Source organism: Talpa europaea (assembly GCF_964194135.1).
Source record: "Talpa europaea genome assembly, chromosome: 10".
Classification (NCBI taxonomy): domain Eukaryota; kingdom Metazoa; phylum Chordata; class Mammalia; order Eulipotyphla; family Talpidae; genus Talpa; species Talpa europaea.
This window is the reverse complement of record NC_140077.1, coordinates 65565039-65579737: the sequence shown is the minus strand read 5'-3', so window position 1 is coordinate 65579737 and position 14699 is coordinate 65565039. Positions and strand designations below refer to the sequence as shown.

General features: G+C 42.9%; 1 protein-coding gene across 1 annotated transcript in view; it reads left to right on the top strand.

Annotated features, from left to right (window-relative positions):
• CLTCL1 (clathrin heavy chain like 1) overlaps positions 1 to 14699 on the top strand; it is a gene marked incomplete at both ends in the record, with an annotated part of 148746 nt that overhangs the window by 122938 nt on the left and 11109 nt on the right. The window contains 6 exons of the mRNA XM_084245481.1: positions 2999 to 3182; positions 4424 to 4616; positions 5189 to 5346; positions 9317 to 9481; positions 11181 to 11288; positions 14495 to 14662. Of these exons, the coding sequence (XP_084101607.1) occupies positions 2999 to 3182; positions 4424 to 4616; positions 5189 to 5346; positions 9317 to 9481; positions 11181 to 11288; positions 14495 to 14662 (976 nt within the window). The remainder of the gene's footprint in view (positions 1 to 2998; positions 3183 to 4423; positions 4617 to 5188; positions 5347 to 9316; positions 9482 to 11180; positions 11289 to 14494; positions 14663 to 14699) is intronic.

Genomic DNA, 14699 nt, shown 5'->3' with positions numbered 1-14699 from the left:
GCCATTTTATATTTAGATCTATGTTTCAGAATCAAATAAGATGTAGGATTTAGGTTGAGGTTCATTTTTCCCCAAGAATTCTTTTTTTTTAAGATTTATTTATTTTATACAAGAACTGGGGTACAGGCCACATGTGCATGAGGGAGGGTGAGAAGATTCACCAGAGACAGAGCAGGGAGCAAAACAGGAAGATGGACCGAAGACACGTCTGAGGGGAGCAGCAGGCAAGACAGGTGAGGTCTGCCATGCCATGTGGGTGTCTCCCTAGACAGCCAGGAATCGAACCCGTACTGCAGAGGCAGAGGATAGCCCCAAAGCACTGCGCTCAACCCACTGCACCACTGGGGAGGCCCAAGGTTCATTTTTTATTGTTGTTCATGGATGCAGAGTCGTTCCAGCATTATTTAATGGAAGCTTTCGCCATTTAATTGCTTTTGTATCCTTGTCAAAAATCAGTGCCAGGTAGTATGATTCTTCTATTTTTTTTCTCTTTTTTTTTTTTGTAGAAGAACTGGAGTGTAGACCAGAGGTGCAGGGGGTGAGAGTATTCACAAGAGACAGAGTAGAGCGCAGAACAGGTGGATTTACTGAAATACACTGCTAAGGGGAGCAGTGGGAGAGATAGGAGTGGTTTGCTACGCTATGTGGGTTACCTCCCTGGCCGGGGATCAGACTCAGGCCGTCATGGTGATAGCACTGAGCTTTAACCCCTAGACCACCAGGGAGGCCCCTAACTTTGTTCCTGTTGAAAATCTAGAACTAGCTTCTCTATAATAAAATCAACTGGGATTACATGATAGTTATAGATCAAAATGAGAACTGATATCTTTACTATGTTAAATATATGAACACAAATTTATTTAGATTTCAATTTAGATTATTTAAATTATTTATTGCTTATTATTTATTAGATTATTTAAAATTTTCCATTTATTTAGATTTTTATTTTTCTCACCAGCATTTTGTAGTTTTCAGCATATAAATCATGTAACTCATTTTTCAGATTTATGTGTATTTATATTCTTGGCATTGAAATAGCTCCCTTTTTTGGTTCACGAGTGTGCAGTGCTAGCATGTAAGAAATACAGGTAATTTTTGTGTGTTGACCTTATATTCTACAACTTTGTTGAGCTTATTAGTTCTAGGATATTTTTTTAAGATTGCTTGGCATTTCCTATCAATCACCTGTAATCTAAATGCTTGTTATCTCTTTCTTGCCTAACTGTCCTGAATGAAGCTTCCAGTACAATGTTGAATAGAATTGGTAAACGCTTACCATCCTTTTCTCATTCCTGACCCTGGGAAGAAGAATACAACTCTCACCATTGAGAATGATGTGTTCCATGTAGGTTTTGTGTAAATGTCCTTTATCAACTTGAAGAAGTTTCCATTTGTTTCTATTTTGCAGAAAAATACCGGATGGTCTCACTCATAGCAGGAATTTAGAAAACCTAAATAAGAGACCAGGAAAAAGACTAATCAGTACAAAGTAAAAATCAAAATTAACAAGCAACTATAAACCAGAGAGACACTATGGGGGGGGGGTGGAGGAAGAGGCGGGGAAAGGAAGGACTAGAGTCAATATATGTAGATTTTTTTCCACCTGTTGGTTCCATATTCATGATTCACACAAGCAGGTTGAATCCCCAAATGTGGAACCCTCAGTAACAAGAGTCTACTATATATTATATGAGGATTTTCCACAGAATGGGGGCCTATGCCCTTACCTGTGCTATTAAAAGTCAACTATATTTTGGGCCTCCCCGGCGGCGCAGCGGTTGAGTGCTGGGTTGCGAAGCTGCCCGCAGCCTCTGCAGCGCCAGTTCAATCCCCAGCTGCTCCCCGGCCACCGGAGGAGGGTCCCACATGGCACGCAGACCTCTCCTGGCGCCCGCTGCGCCCCTCAGCAGTGTACTTCGGTCCTTCTGCCTGCTCTGCTCCCTGCTCTGGCTCTGGTGAATTCTCTCACCCTCCCGCACTTCTGACTGTACCCAGTGCTTGTATAAATAAATAAATAAGTAAATAATAAATCTTTTAAAAAAAAAGTCAACTATATTTTAAAATTTCCACAATGACAGTGATTACTTCTGTAAGTCTTATAATATTAAGATGCCAATAGAGGAAAACCATTACCATAAAGTTAAACCAGTTTTATTACAAATAATAAAAAGATACACTGTAGCTACCAAAAAAAAAGTTATAGTATATATACACAATGGAATAATATTCAGTGAACAAAAAGATGAACTCATGTCATTTGCAGCAACATAGAGCTGGAAGAGATTATGCTAAGCAAAATAAGTCAAAAGGAAAAAGAAAAATATTGAATAGTTTCAGTTATAAGTGGAATATAGGAAAACTATGTAAGGAAAACAGTAAGGAAAAAGAATTTGCAAGCTGACCATAGTTTGAGGTAAACAGCAAGGGATGGGGAAGGATGGGGTCAAAAGAGAGGAGGGATGAGCACAAGGGACTATAGTGACAGCTCATGGGTGCTGTGGTGGTGGGAGAACTATGTGGACTACACCTGAAGGGAGAACAGTGGTATAAGAAAATAAAGAAAAAGATTCTTAATGTGGTATATTACATTGATTTTCCCCCACGTTTTTGAGTAAAGCAAGAGTGTTACAAGAATGCATCTAATATGATTAAAGAAAAGGAAAGATGAAAAACATGTAAAACTACCTGTACCACTTAGGGTTACAATATATGTAGTGAAGTTGTAGAGAACCGCAGAGCACTGATAGCACATTTCAGAACAGACATCTCTGAAATAGGGGCAGATGGTGGGCTGATAGGGAAGTAACAGCAGCCCTCCAGGGATAGTAGTATTGATTTTCTTAGCTAGTTCTTCCCCAAAACTTCAGACCCTATATACTTCATAAGGATTCTGCCACATCTACTTATCAGTTGTCTTTGTGCATTAAATGCTTTTTAAAATTGGCCAAAGAGTGTTGTATGAAACTTCATTCCCCTGAGTCCAGCTACCTCTCCTTAGGAATCTCCAGAATCTGTTGATCCTGACTGCCATCAAGGCAGACCACACACGGGTAATGGACTACATCAGCCGCCTGGACAACTATGACGCCCCAGACATTGCAAGCATTGCCATCAGCAGTGCACTGTACGAGGAGGCCTTCGCCATTTTCCACAAGTTTGATATGAATGTATCAGCAATCCAGGTGAATTGTTAAGTGCCATCATGTTAAGCTCTAATGCTCTGCCTCCAGTTATTGTGAGGGTGTCAGACCCTCCAGTTGTCCAGTGCATCTCAGATTCTTGTGCTCTTTTTCTGCTCCTCACCAGTGGTCCATCTTCCCAGCTTGTTGCCGCCTTCTCTGCTGGTGCTCCTTCCAGCTGTCTGTTATCCCTGCCTCTTTCCAGTCATTTCCTCTTCTGGGCCAGGGCACCTGACATAAGAATATAAGGCTAGCCCTGGTGACTGTGGGTCTGATTCTGAGGCTCTCACTTGGGATTATTGTTCCAGTTCTTTAGCCCCATGAAGCTTCAACTCCCTGAGCAGTCCTGCCAGCCCTTCTGCCTGCTTTTAGCCTCATCCCTTTCCTCCCAGTCTGTCAGCCTTTTTCTAAGTTTATTTCCAAATTAATTACAAGCCATGGAACATAACCATAACTACACTCTTACCAGCATTCATTAATTCCTTCCACTTCCTTTACCATTTTTCACCAATATGTAAAACCTCTTTTCTAGAAACCTTTTTTTTAAAGATTTATTTTTATTTATACCAGAACTGGGGTCCAGGCCAGAGGCACGGGAGGATGAGAGAATTCACCAGAGACAGTGCGGGGAGCAGAACAGGCAGACTGCAGAAAGCACTGCTGAGGGGAGCAGCAGGCAAGGCAGTAGAGGTCTGCTGCACCATGTGGGAATCTCCCCAGCTGGCAGGAAATTGAACTGGCACTGCAGAGGCTGCAGACAGCTTCACACGTGGCGCTCAACCCGCTGCACCACTGGGGAGGCCCTAGAAGCCTCCTTATTTGCTCACACATGGGCTTTGAGCTTGCTCTGCCTTTCAAACTGTCTTGTAAGCCTTTTTTCCTGGAAGATGAGGTTATCTCACTCCCTATAACAGCTCCTTTGAAACTTCTGCACCTTGTATGCCCCATTATACTCTCTCTCCTCCCAAGATTAGGAGGCAATGCCTGTGTCCTGCCCCTGACTCAAAAAGTTTATCTTGGCTGTCTCCATTTATTTTTGCCTCTTGTTGGAGTGTCTTTTCTCCATTTGGCATCATCCTCCCTATACAACAGTTCTTCATTTATCTGACAAGGCATAATGCCTAATTGTTTTGGACTGAATTGAAATGGTATAATTTTAGACAGAATATGAAACTGGACAAAAATGAATCTGTTCCCTGGAGTTAACTATTTTAGAGAATAAGAGCTTTCTTGTAAACCCCTAGGTCCTAATTGAGCACATTGGAAACCTAGACCGAGCTTTTGAGTTTTCAGAAAGATGCAATGAACCTGCTGTATGGAGTCGGCTGGCCCGAGCCCAGCTCCAGGAAGACTTGGTAAAGGAAGCCATTGACTCCTACCTCAAAGCTGATGACCCTTCCTCTTACCTGGACATCATTCAGGCAGCCAGCAGGAGCAGTGAGTGAACCTCCTCTTCACTGGGTTTTGCTTCTTAGTAGCTTGAAGCCTGGAAAGCAAGGGTATGGCCCTCCTGGAAATGTACATGTTTTAGGCCTCCAGAACTACTGGAGACACAGCAGAATGAAAGTTTTCCAAAAGAGTCTGAGTTAAATATTACTCTGTTAATGACACTAATTCTTCAGTAAACTGTTGTCCGTTTTTACAAGATTAAATAGTTTAAGTGCAGTGAATATCATTATCAAATAATGTTCAGGTCAGAGAATAACACCCAAAGTTTCTTTGTCTTTTCAGTTGGTGCCATCCTCTCCAATGGCAGGAATAAACACTCTGGTTACATGGAGGTTCCCATTCACAAGGATGGCTCCTATGTGGTTTTGTTGCTCCTCTTCTCTCACCTGGGATAGGGCCCTCTGTGGGAGGCAAAGTCTAGACCTTCTATGTCTTATCTGGAGCCCAAGCCTTCAGTGGGATGGAAGGCCAATGACTTGGCTGAGGTCAGAATGGGAGGAATTGAGTCCTTTGTTAACTTAGCAGCTCTGGACTATCTGTTTTTCTTCTCTTTTTTTAAGACCATTGGGAGGATCTGGTTAAATTCCTTCATATGGCCAGGAAAAAGTACAAGGATTCCTATATAGAGACTGAACTTATTTTTGCCCTGGCTAAAACTCACCATTTCCCTGAGCTAGAAGATTGTGTTAATGGGCCCAACACTGCCCACATCCAGGAGGTAAGCTTTGCCCTCATGGGACTGAACTGCTGCAGTTAGTTCTGGGATCACTCTTTAGAGTGGCACAGATTTGTGATAGTGAAAAATAAGCCACACAGTGAATTAAGTCCATTGTTACTGTCATTGCTACACAAATGAAAGCTCCTCAAATCTTGACTTGTCCTTGGCTCTGCATATCAGAATGATACTCCTCCTCCCCACAAGGAAAAAGGTGTCAGGAAAATGTGTGGGTTTTCTAGCTATTAACCACCAGAGAATAAAGTGAACTAAGTAACTGGTGAGATAAAAGAGATGTGTTGAAAATTAATAACTTTCTCAAGTGTCAGCAATACAATCCTGTGCATGTATGCACTATGCTTATGGTATGATTATCAGACAGCACTGGTGGGGAAGTTCCTTTTCAAGTAGGAATAAAAGACAAAATGTTTAAATAAACTTGCCAAAAAAAATTAAATAAAAGAAAGATCTAAATAATTGTAAAGTTTGCCATGGAGGTAAAATGTTACATCTAGAAAAGGTGATAATGAGAGAGAAAGGGATAGTGAAATGTCCTTTACCATTACAGTAACTGTATATGCTCTTCTCATGAAAGAATGTACAGTTTATTGAAAACAACACAGATGTGAACTGTGGAATTCTTTATTTCAAAGTAAGTCCAGATTAATTATTAGAACTTAGTTTAGACTTTTGAAAGGGATTAAAAGTTCATCATTGAATTCGGTCACCAAAATTTAATTCCAGATAAAAGAACAATGGTAAAAGTTGAGGGTATTTCTTAGTGAAAATTTTTATTTTTTTCAGTTTATCTTTATTTCAGGAGTTTAGACAAAATAGTTGAATGTTTAATCTACTCTAAAGGGATGGGAAAATAACTGGTCTAAAATCTGTTCTCTTTTCAAAGTGATAATAAAAGTACATAAAATCTTCACTCTCTTTAATTTTAGTATCTGACAAGAGCAGTATTTCGAAAGCAGAGACATTTAGAACATGATTCATGGGGAAAAGGAATGTCCTTTACAGAAAAATATTAGATATATAAAAACTAGACCCTAAATATGCTTAAATATAGTTGTATCTTTATTATTTTAAGATGATGAGTAATACTTATAAAAAAAATTGAAGAAGAAAGAAAAACTCACTGACTTGGTTGTGTGGAACAAATGGTATTAGTCATAAAAGGTTACTGGTGATTTGGTAATTCTTAAAGTAATGAAAGCATAATTTAAAAATTCTAGTGTCTTTTTATAGTTGTAGACCTGGAAAATACCGTGGGTTAATACAGATTAACTCTTCTAGGAATATTAGTGACATTCCAACAAATAATTTATAGTTATAAATATTAGAAATATAGCCAAATATTAGAAAAATGCCTTAAGAAAAATGTCAGAACAATAAATGAAGTATCTCTTATTAACTTCATAAGTTATCAATATATCCACTGCTGTCACCAGTTCCTTGAAATCTGGTTTGTTTTTTTTTTAGTCCAAGATTAAGAGAGAATAAGGATGAGAATTATTCTCATCTTAGTGAAAAATTTTAAATATTTATTTGACTCTGTGTGAGGAAGGAAGTCTTAAACATATAAGCCCTGGAAGAAGACACAAAGGAAAATAGCTCTTTATCTAATGCATAAAATATTTAAATTTTATATTTACTCATGAACATTATAAGTCTATATGTAAAAGTCCATCCCAAGAAAGTAAAAGCAGCCCAGGTAGCTTTATGCTTAAATATTTAATCATTTCAGATGATTTATGCTAGTAAAAATGGAAAGCCAATATCCAGCTAAAGAAAAGAGCTACTTAAACAATACTCATCCATGGAATATAACATAGCTATTACAGGTATTGAGAACCTTGCTTGTGATAGAAAAAACTTACATAGAAATCTGAATTCAAGCAGAGTGATAATTGAATTATACCGTGTAATAAATATATATGTCTAGGGAAAAAATCTCATGGAAACAGTGAACAGCTCTGAGATATGTAATTGGTGACATTATATTATTTTCTTACTTGCCACTTTACCAAGTTCTCTTTTTAGCCAGTGACCATCACTCTCAGAATTACCTTTACAATCAGAAAATTAATGAGTGTTAGAAAACTCCATGCCCCTTCACACAACAGGGCATGGAATAGTCCTTCTGGACAGATGGACTAGTGCTTAGTAATGTGGCAGTGTTTGAAGCCTACCTTGGGAAATCATCACTCATATTTGAATAAATTTGAGTTCTACTCAGTGTCTAAGGAGGTCTAGTCAGCTAGATTCTGGAGTTAGGTTTTTGAGAATTCTAGACTGGAACCAAAAACATGGATGCAGGTTACACTGGAGGTGAGGTGCAGGGAGGGTGGAGGGCCAGAGAAGATGGGAGGAGACAGGATAGCTCTTAAGACTCATGGACTGGGAATGGCTCTAATGGGAAGGTTAGAGATAGAGTGGTAGCCAACAGCTGAGTTGAGGTCAAAATGATACTTGTTTGGTTTGGTGTAGTTTTGTGCTGAAAAAAATAACAATAGTTCCTTACGTCTATAGGCATGATTTAGTACAGAGAACAAAATTGATGCAGGGGTTTGCTAGGGCGCTGACCTGGTCTGGCACAAGGGAGAGGGTCTGAGGTCATATGTGCTAGTAGAGTTGACCTTAGCCAGGTGAGGCCCACAGACACAGCAAGGTGGGAAGGCATGGTCCCAGTGCTTATGGAAGGGTTCTTCTCATAGAGTTTCTTTCTTCAGGAAGTGGGAAGCCAGGTATTCAAATTTAAGAGTTGGAGATTTGAGGAAAGGAAAAGAATGGGAAGTTGTTGACAAGGTTTCTACCTGGGGTAAGGGAGTAAGATTGCTAGTGTTGTACCTCTGGGGTTAGTATCATGAAGTTAAGAGAGACACGTTGGTACTTTGGGACTCAGCTACCTGTATTTAACTCTGTAGTTCCAGGTGTGGAACTGGAGATTTGCCACGCAAATACAATCAAGTTCACCTGAGCTGCCAGCAGGGGGGACGTGGGCCTGACAAGGATAGGGGGTGGTGGGGCAGGAGTTGGGGTGCTTGAGGCAGTGAGCTGGAAAGGAGGGGAGGCAGTTGGTAGATAGAGTTCTTGTGCTAGGGCTCCTGGGTTCCTGGGATAGTAGCTCTCTGACAGTGACTGGCTATTGTTTGTTTGTTTGTTTGTTTGTTTTAAATAATAAATTTTATTTTTATATTCCCCCATACAACTGCACATGCCCCATTCTGACCCCAATCCCTCCCCTCCCGGCCCTCACCCCCCAAAAAGTGTCTCTGGTTCATAGTTTTTTGTTGATTTTGATTTTCACTTTCTTATAGTTATTCATTTTCCTGATCCCTTATTTAAGTTTTCTAGATTCCTGCTATGAGTGAGACCATCCGGTATTTTTCTTTTTCTTTTTGGCTTATTTCGCTGAGCATGATCCCTTCCAGCGCCATCCATGTTGCTGCAAATTGCATGTGTTTATCTTTTTTGAATGCTGAGTAATATTCCATGGTATATATGTACCACATCTTCTTGATGTGACTGGCTATTGTTGTGAGGAAGATGGATCCTCAGAGCATAGAAAGTCAAAGAAAGCTAAAGCTGTCAAGGAATGAGAAAGATCTGTAGGTGGCAGCAGAATGAAGACTGATGGTTGATCCCTGACATGAGACTCCCAGTTAGCAGTTTTCAGTGGGGAGAAAATTGGTCTGGAAGCAGCAAGGAGCACAGCTTGCCACCAGGCCTGCCAGGTACACTGGTGGGAGATAATTGCCAGCACACACAGAAGCAGGCACAAGGTTGCTGGTGCGGGTGCTGCAGGACTTTCTTTGTCCTAAACGAGTTCTGCAGCAGCCCAGGTTTCTGTATGATCAGGAAAATACAGATTTCCAGAGACAGAAATACACCACTTAGAACTTCAGCCTGGGGCTGAGGAAGCTGCCCATAGAGGAATATCTGAGCAGAGCTACCCCACTGTTCACAGGTTGGAGACCGCTGCTACCAGGAGGGGATGTATGAGGCTGCCAAGCTACTATACAGCAGTGTTTCTAACTTTGCTTGCCTGGCTTCTACCCTGGTCCACCTCGGTGACTATCAGGCAGCTGTGGACAGCAGCCATAAGACAAACAACACACAAACCTGGAAGGAGGTAAGTATAGGAAGTCTCTAGGAGAATACTGGTCAGTAGGTCTTATTGCCTATCCTTTCTTCTGTATTCTCTACTCTTTTTTTTTATGGTCAACATTTTTTTTAAACTTCTTTAAAAAAAATTTTATATAATTCTTACATCATTTTTCATTTTTGCACAATGTATGCATTTTCATTTTCATTTTGGTTATATTCCCCCCTTATTTTGGCCCTAATCCCTTCTCTCCTCCTCCCCCCACCCCCGTAGTGTATGCCATACTCTTGTACCAGACAGGATGTGTGGATGCCTGCATTGTCCAAGCAGGGTGCTGAATCCTTTGGAATGGCTCAAAGGATCATCCCAGAACAAGTTTAGTTGGCGCAAAGGCCCTGGGAAAGCAGTCAACTCCCAGAACTTACCTTAATAACATGGAATTATCGGTGTTATAAGTAGTATCATAATAATTAATAATTTTAATCATATCACCTTGTTAGTAGCATAATCAGTATAAATTGATGTTACTGTTCTTTTATGGAAAGTGGTAGGGCATGTTTGTCTCGAAGCCCTCTGATAATACAAAAATCATCGTAAATAAGAAAAAGTCTGTATAGAAATGTGCATATATATATATATATATATATACACACACACACACACAAAATGACTCTACCTTGCTATTTTTTTAAAGATTTGTTTATTTATTTATGCAAGCATTGGGGTACAGTCAGTAGCGCGGGAGGGTAAGAGAATTCACCAGAGCCAGAGCAGAAAGCAGAACAGGGAGACTGACAAAGTACACTGCTGGGGGGAGCAGCGGGCGGCAGGATAGGTCTGTGTACCATGTGGGACCCTCACCTGGTGGCCAGGGATCGAGCCGGTGCTGCAGAGGCTGCGGGCAGCTTCGCAACCCAGTGCTCAACCGCTGCGCCACCAGGGAGGCCCCTGACTTATGTACTCTTTAGGGTGCTGCCTTGGTTAGTCCATTTTAGTTGATTGGCACCTATGGGAGCTCTAATCAGACTGGTCCATTTACAGTCCAAGTTATTTGATTGGTACTAGCTGAACTATACCAGTGTGTCCAACCTGCCCGATACTGAGGTTGGGCTTCAAAACAACACCAGAAGCCCCTTTGGCACCCTGCAAGTTCTCACCTCTGGAGAGAACTTCAGAGAACCTCAACCTTCAAGACCTTGACCTTTGAGTCCTTCTAGTCTGATCTCTGCTTCAAACCACTACTAACTGTGGCCCTACTTCTAACTCTTTGCTCTCTCTCAACTTCTCTCTCCCCTTTGTAACTAGATCCTGTTGTTGTTAAACCCCAAGCCTGAGTCCAGTCCTGCAATTGCATGTGGGTCAGAACCCAACAACCATGATATTGTGCCTCCCCAGCCTTGCACGGTTTCATTTTTAGATCCCAAACCTCAATTTCCAGCATCACTCTTCTGTCACCTAAACAGACCTCCACATCTCCGGGCTTGGAAGTTACGCATACACACTCTTCTCTCCAGTGTCAAACTCCCCCTTGGCTTACAGATTAGAAATGTCAGTATTTTTTTCTTCTGTCTCATCTAACTTATAGTTTTATGCTTGCTCAGAATCCAACCGAAAAAGTCCCAGTGGCTGGTATCTGTGCATGTGCAGCTGCATCCTTGTAGCCAGCTGTTATGATGCTTGGCCCTGCCCTGACACCACTCATGCTGTCTAGCCTCCTCTTCCCTAGGTATGCTTTGCCTGTGTGGATGGGCAGGAGTTCTACCTTGGACAACTGTGTGGTCTTCACGTTGTCATTCATGCAGATGAGCTGGAGGAACTGATACACTATTACCAGGTAACAGTCTCTGGTCAGAAATTATCTCTACTTGTAATGAAGATGAGTGACATCTAAGTGCTGCAAATAAAGGCATGCTTGTTCCCTTACTTTGTGACAATTGCTGTGAAACATCTGCAGGTAAGAAAGTCCTTTCACATGGAGACAACCTGTCTACAAATTAAATCATTGGCATGTTGATATCTTGGGCCTCATTGCTGGCAAGTTTCTCCCTTCCCTTGTGTTCTTGGATCTTCAGAAATACAGCCTATGTCTTATACATGAGAACAGTCCTTGCATAAGTTCATTGGAACGTGGGGCTAGTCATATACCTTAGATCCCCAGGGTGTGTGTGGCCTATGGAGGGCATGATTATTGAATGCTATGGAGACAAAAGACATGCAGAAATCCATCAGGGGGACCCCCAGGGAGACCTTTGGAAGGGTGGGGTTCTCTGTATTGGTATTGTGGTTACACTCTGCTGATGAGTCACTGATAGATGGATGTCTGTGTGTCCTGGGCCTGAACTTCTGGACATGGGTGTCCTTCAGCTGTTGTGGTTTTCCCATGTGGGTCAGTCAGAGCATCATAAAGGTTTGACTTTGCTCAGCAGTGTTACAGTTTTCACAGAATTCAATCTGTAGCCCCACCCTGCTCATTGAAGGGTTTGTAACCCAGAGGGCTCAAGCTCGGCTTGGAGGCCCTTCTGAGCCCATGAAAGTGAGGTTCAAAATGTCAGTCTAGACTTGAAGACTTTTCAGTGACACATACTTTCCTATTCTACAGAACTTTGAGAAAGGAATTATAGGGAAAATATCAATAAAAAAGCCATCTGGAGGGCCTCCCTGGTGGCGCAGCGATTGAGCTCTGGGTTGCAAAGCTGCCCGCAGCCTCTGCAGCACCTGTTCGATCCCAGGCTGCCGGCGAGGGTCCCACATGGCGAGCAGACCTCTCCTGCCACCCACCCTCAGCAGTGTATTTCGTCACTCTGCCTGCTCTGCTCTCCCCTCTGGCTCTGGTGAATTCTCTCACCCTCCCACGCTTCTGACTGTACCCAGTGCTTGTATAAAATAAATAAGTAAATCTTTAAAAAAAAAAAGCCATTTGGAAACTGACAGAATACTTAATTTGTTCAGCAAATGTCTGAGCACCAATTATGTGCTAGGCATTATTCTAGGAAATTATATCAGTGGACAAAACTGAAAAACCCCTTTTCATTTGAATTTACATTCAGTGAGGTTAAAGACAGGCAACACCCATATTTGCAGGTGATGAGTTATAGCAGATGTGATACATGAGTTACAGTGGGGCAGATTTAGGGACCTTGGATGGAGCATCACAAAGGGGCTGTAAAGGTAGCACTAATTGAAAGTGCAACATTTAAGCCAAGACCCAGGGAAATGAAGGGACCTTCTCGTGGGGATATTTGAGGGAAGAATCATCACCCAGGGCCGAGTCTAGAGGCAGACTTTTCCAAGTATTTCAAGGAAGGACCCAAGGGGTAGGACAGACCACGTCATCATGAAGGACTAGGGATAGATGTAGAGTGGGGCAAGGAATCTGAAGGGTAAGGAGGCCATTCTGATTCCAGTGCTGAGCACAGACACTCTGCGGGGGCAGGTGGGTGAAGGGTCAGGTGGAAGACAGGTAGCAGTGTTCTGGGCAAGAAGAGAGGAAGTAATCGGGGTTCAATTGCAAGTGGGGTGAGAGAAAAGTTAAGGATGACTCTGCTTATTTGGGGTTTGAACAACCAGAAATAGGGTTTACCTAGAAGCACAGGATATGGGGAAGACTAAAGGTAGAGACTGCATGTAAGGAAAGGATAGCAATTAAGTTTTGAATGGGCTGTGTTGGAAGTGCTGATTCAATGTTCATGTAGAGGCAGCAGGTAGGCAGTGGAAAGTAGGGTCTGGTGTCCAGTGAAGAAGCCCAGTGAGAGAAAGAAATGGGTTTTAACATGGATATGCTGTGAACAAAGGAGATGAAGGTCACTGGTGAGTGTAGATATCCAGGAAGATGCCAAACCATAAGCCCCAGGCCTCCAGCCTGCAGTAAGGTAAAGAAGAAACTCCAGAGAGGGTGATATGGAGCAGCCAGTGAATAGACACACCCACGAGGGGAATGGTCAGCTGAGTGGGGTCCTACTACTTGGCATATGACAAAAGGAAAACTGAGTGTTGACGTCACTGATAGTAATAGTCTGGGGCAAGACAGCCTGACTGGTGGGCTTGCAAAACTTGGAAAGGAGAGAGAGCAGCACTTTTGATGAAAAGAGTAGCAGAATCAGCGAGTAGCTTGGTAAGGGGACACCCGGTCAAGAAAGGACATTTTAGTCCCAGAGAAGTAGCAGGATGTTTGCTGAAGGCAAACTGTAGAGAGGGATGTTGATGCCAAGAGAGAAGGAGAAGAACTGCTGGCACAGCGGCCTGGGCCAGAGGACAGTGAGCCTGGGCCAGGGGGCAGTGGGCCTGGGCCAGGGGACAGTGGGCCTGGGCCAGGGGGTAGTGGGCTTGGGCCCCCACCAGTGAGCCCTGAGCAGGAGCAGATGCTGGCAGCAGGTGGGCAAGGTTTCCACTAACAGCAATTCAGGATCAAGGTTATCTGCTGCAGTAAGGCGGGGGAATGTGCAGAGGTGTGAAATCGACCTCTGGGGATGGGCTCTGGAAGCTGGTAGTCATTAACACCAAGGGAGACCATCAGGGCTCAGGCGGGCTGTAGTAGCCAGGGCAGACGACAAAGTGGGGAGTCAGGATGGACTCTGGGTGCTGGCCTTGTGTTGGCTATGGGAATTTAACAGGACCTGAAAGGAAGAGAATGGGGGAGGGGCAGTCAGACAGCAATGGGGAACAGTGGGTTGTTGTCCCAAATGGAGGTGAAGGCTTGCTGGATTCAGGATCCCAGAGGAGTGAGCCAGGAAGACAGAAATTATAACTAATAATCTTCAGACCCCATTTACCCCATTCCTGTCTTGCTTTTTTTTTTATCATATTTCTTTTCATAAAATGGCAATACTAATGTGTACTTATTAAACTTGAAGACTGCATGATGTGGGCTAAGTAACATGGGGCAGTGTGTGACAGGACCCAAGCACAGGTTTCCTTCCCAAGCACCTCCTCAGGACCATTTGATCTTGGCAGCCTGCCCCCACCTTGGAATAGGCTCTGCCATAGGGTGGCTTTGGTCAGGTGTGTATTTTCCCCACCCTAAGCATGCTGTTGGTTTGTCAGGACAAGGGCTACTTTGAGGAGCTGATATCCCTGCTGGAGGCAGCCCTGGGCATGGAGCAGGCCCACATGGGCATGTTCACAGAGCTGGCCATTCTCTACTCCAAATTTAAGCCTCAGAAGATGGCAGAGCACCTGGAGCTCTTCTGGTCTCGTGTCAACATCCCCAAGGTAACCTGGCCCTCCTAGAGGTTCCGGCTGCTGTGTG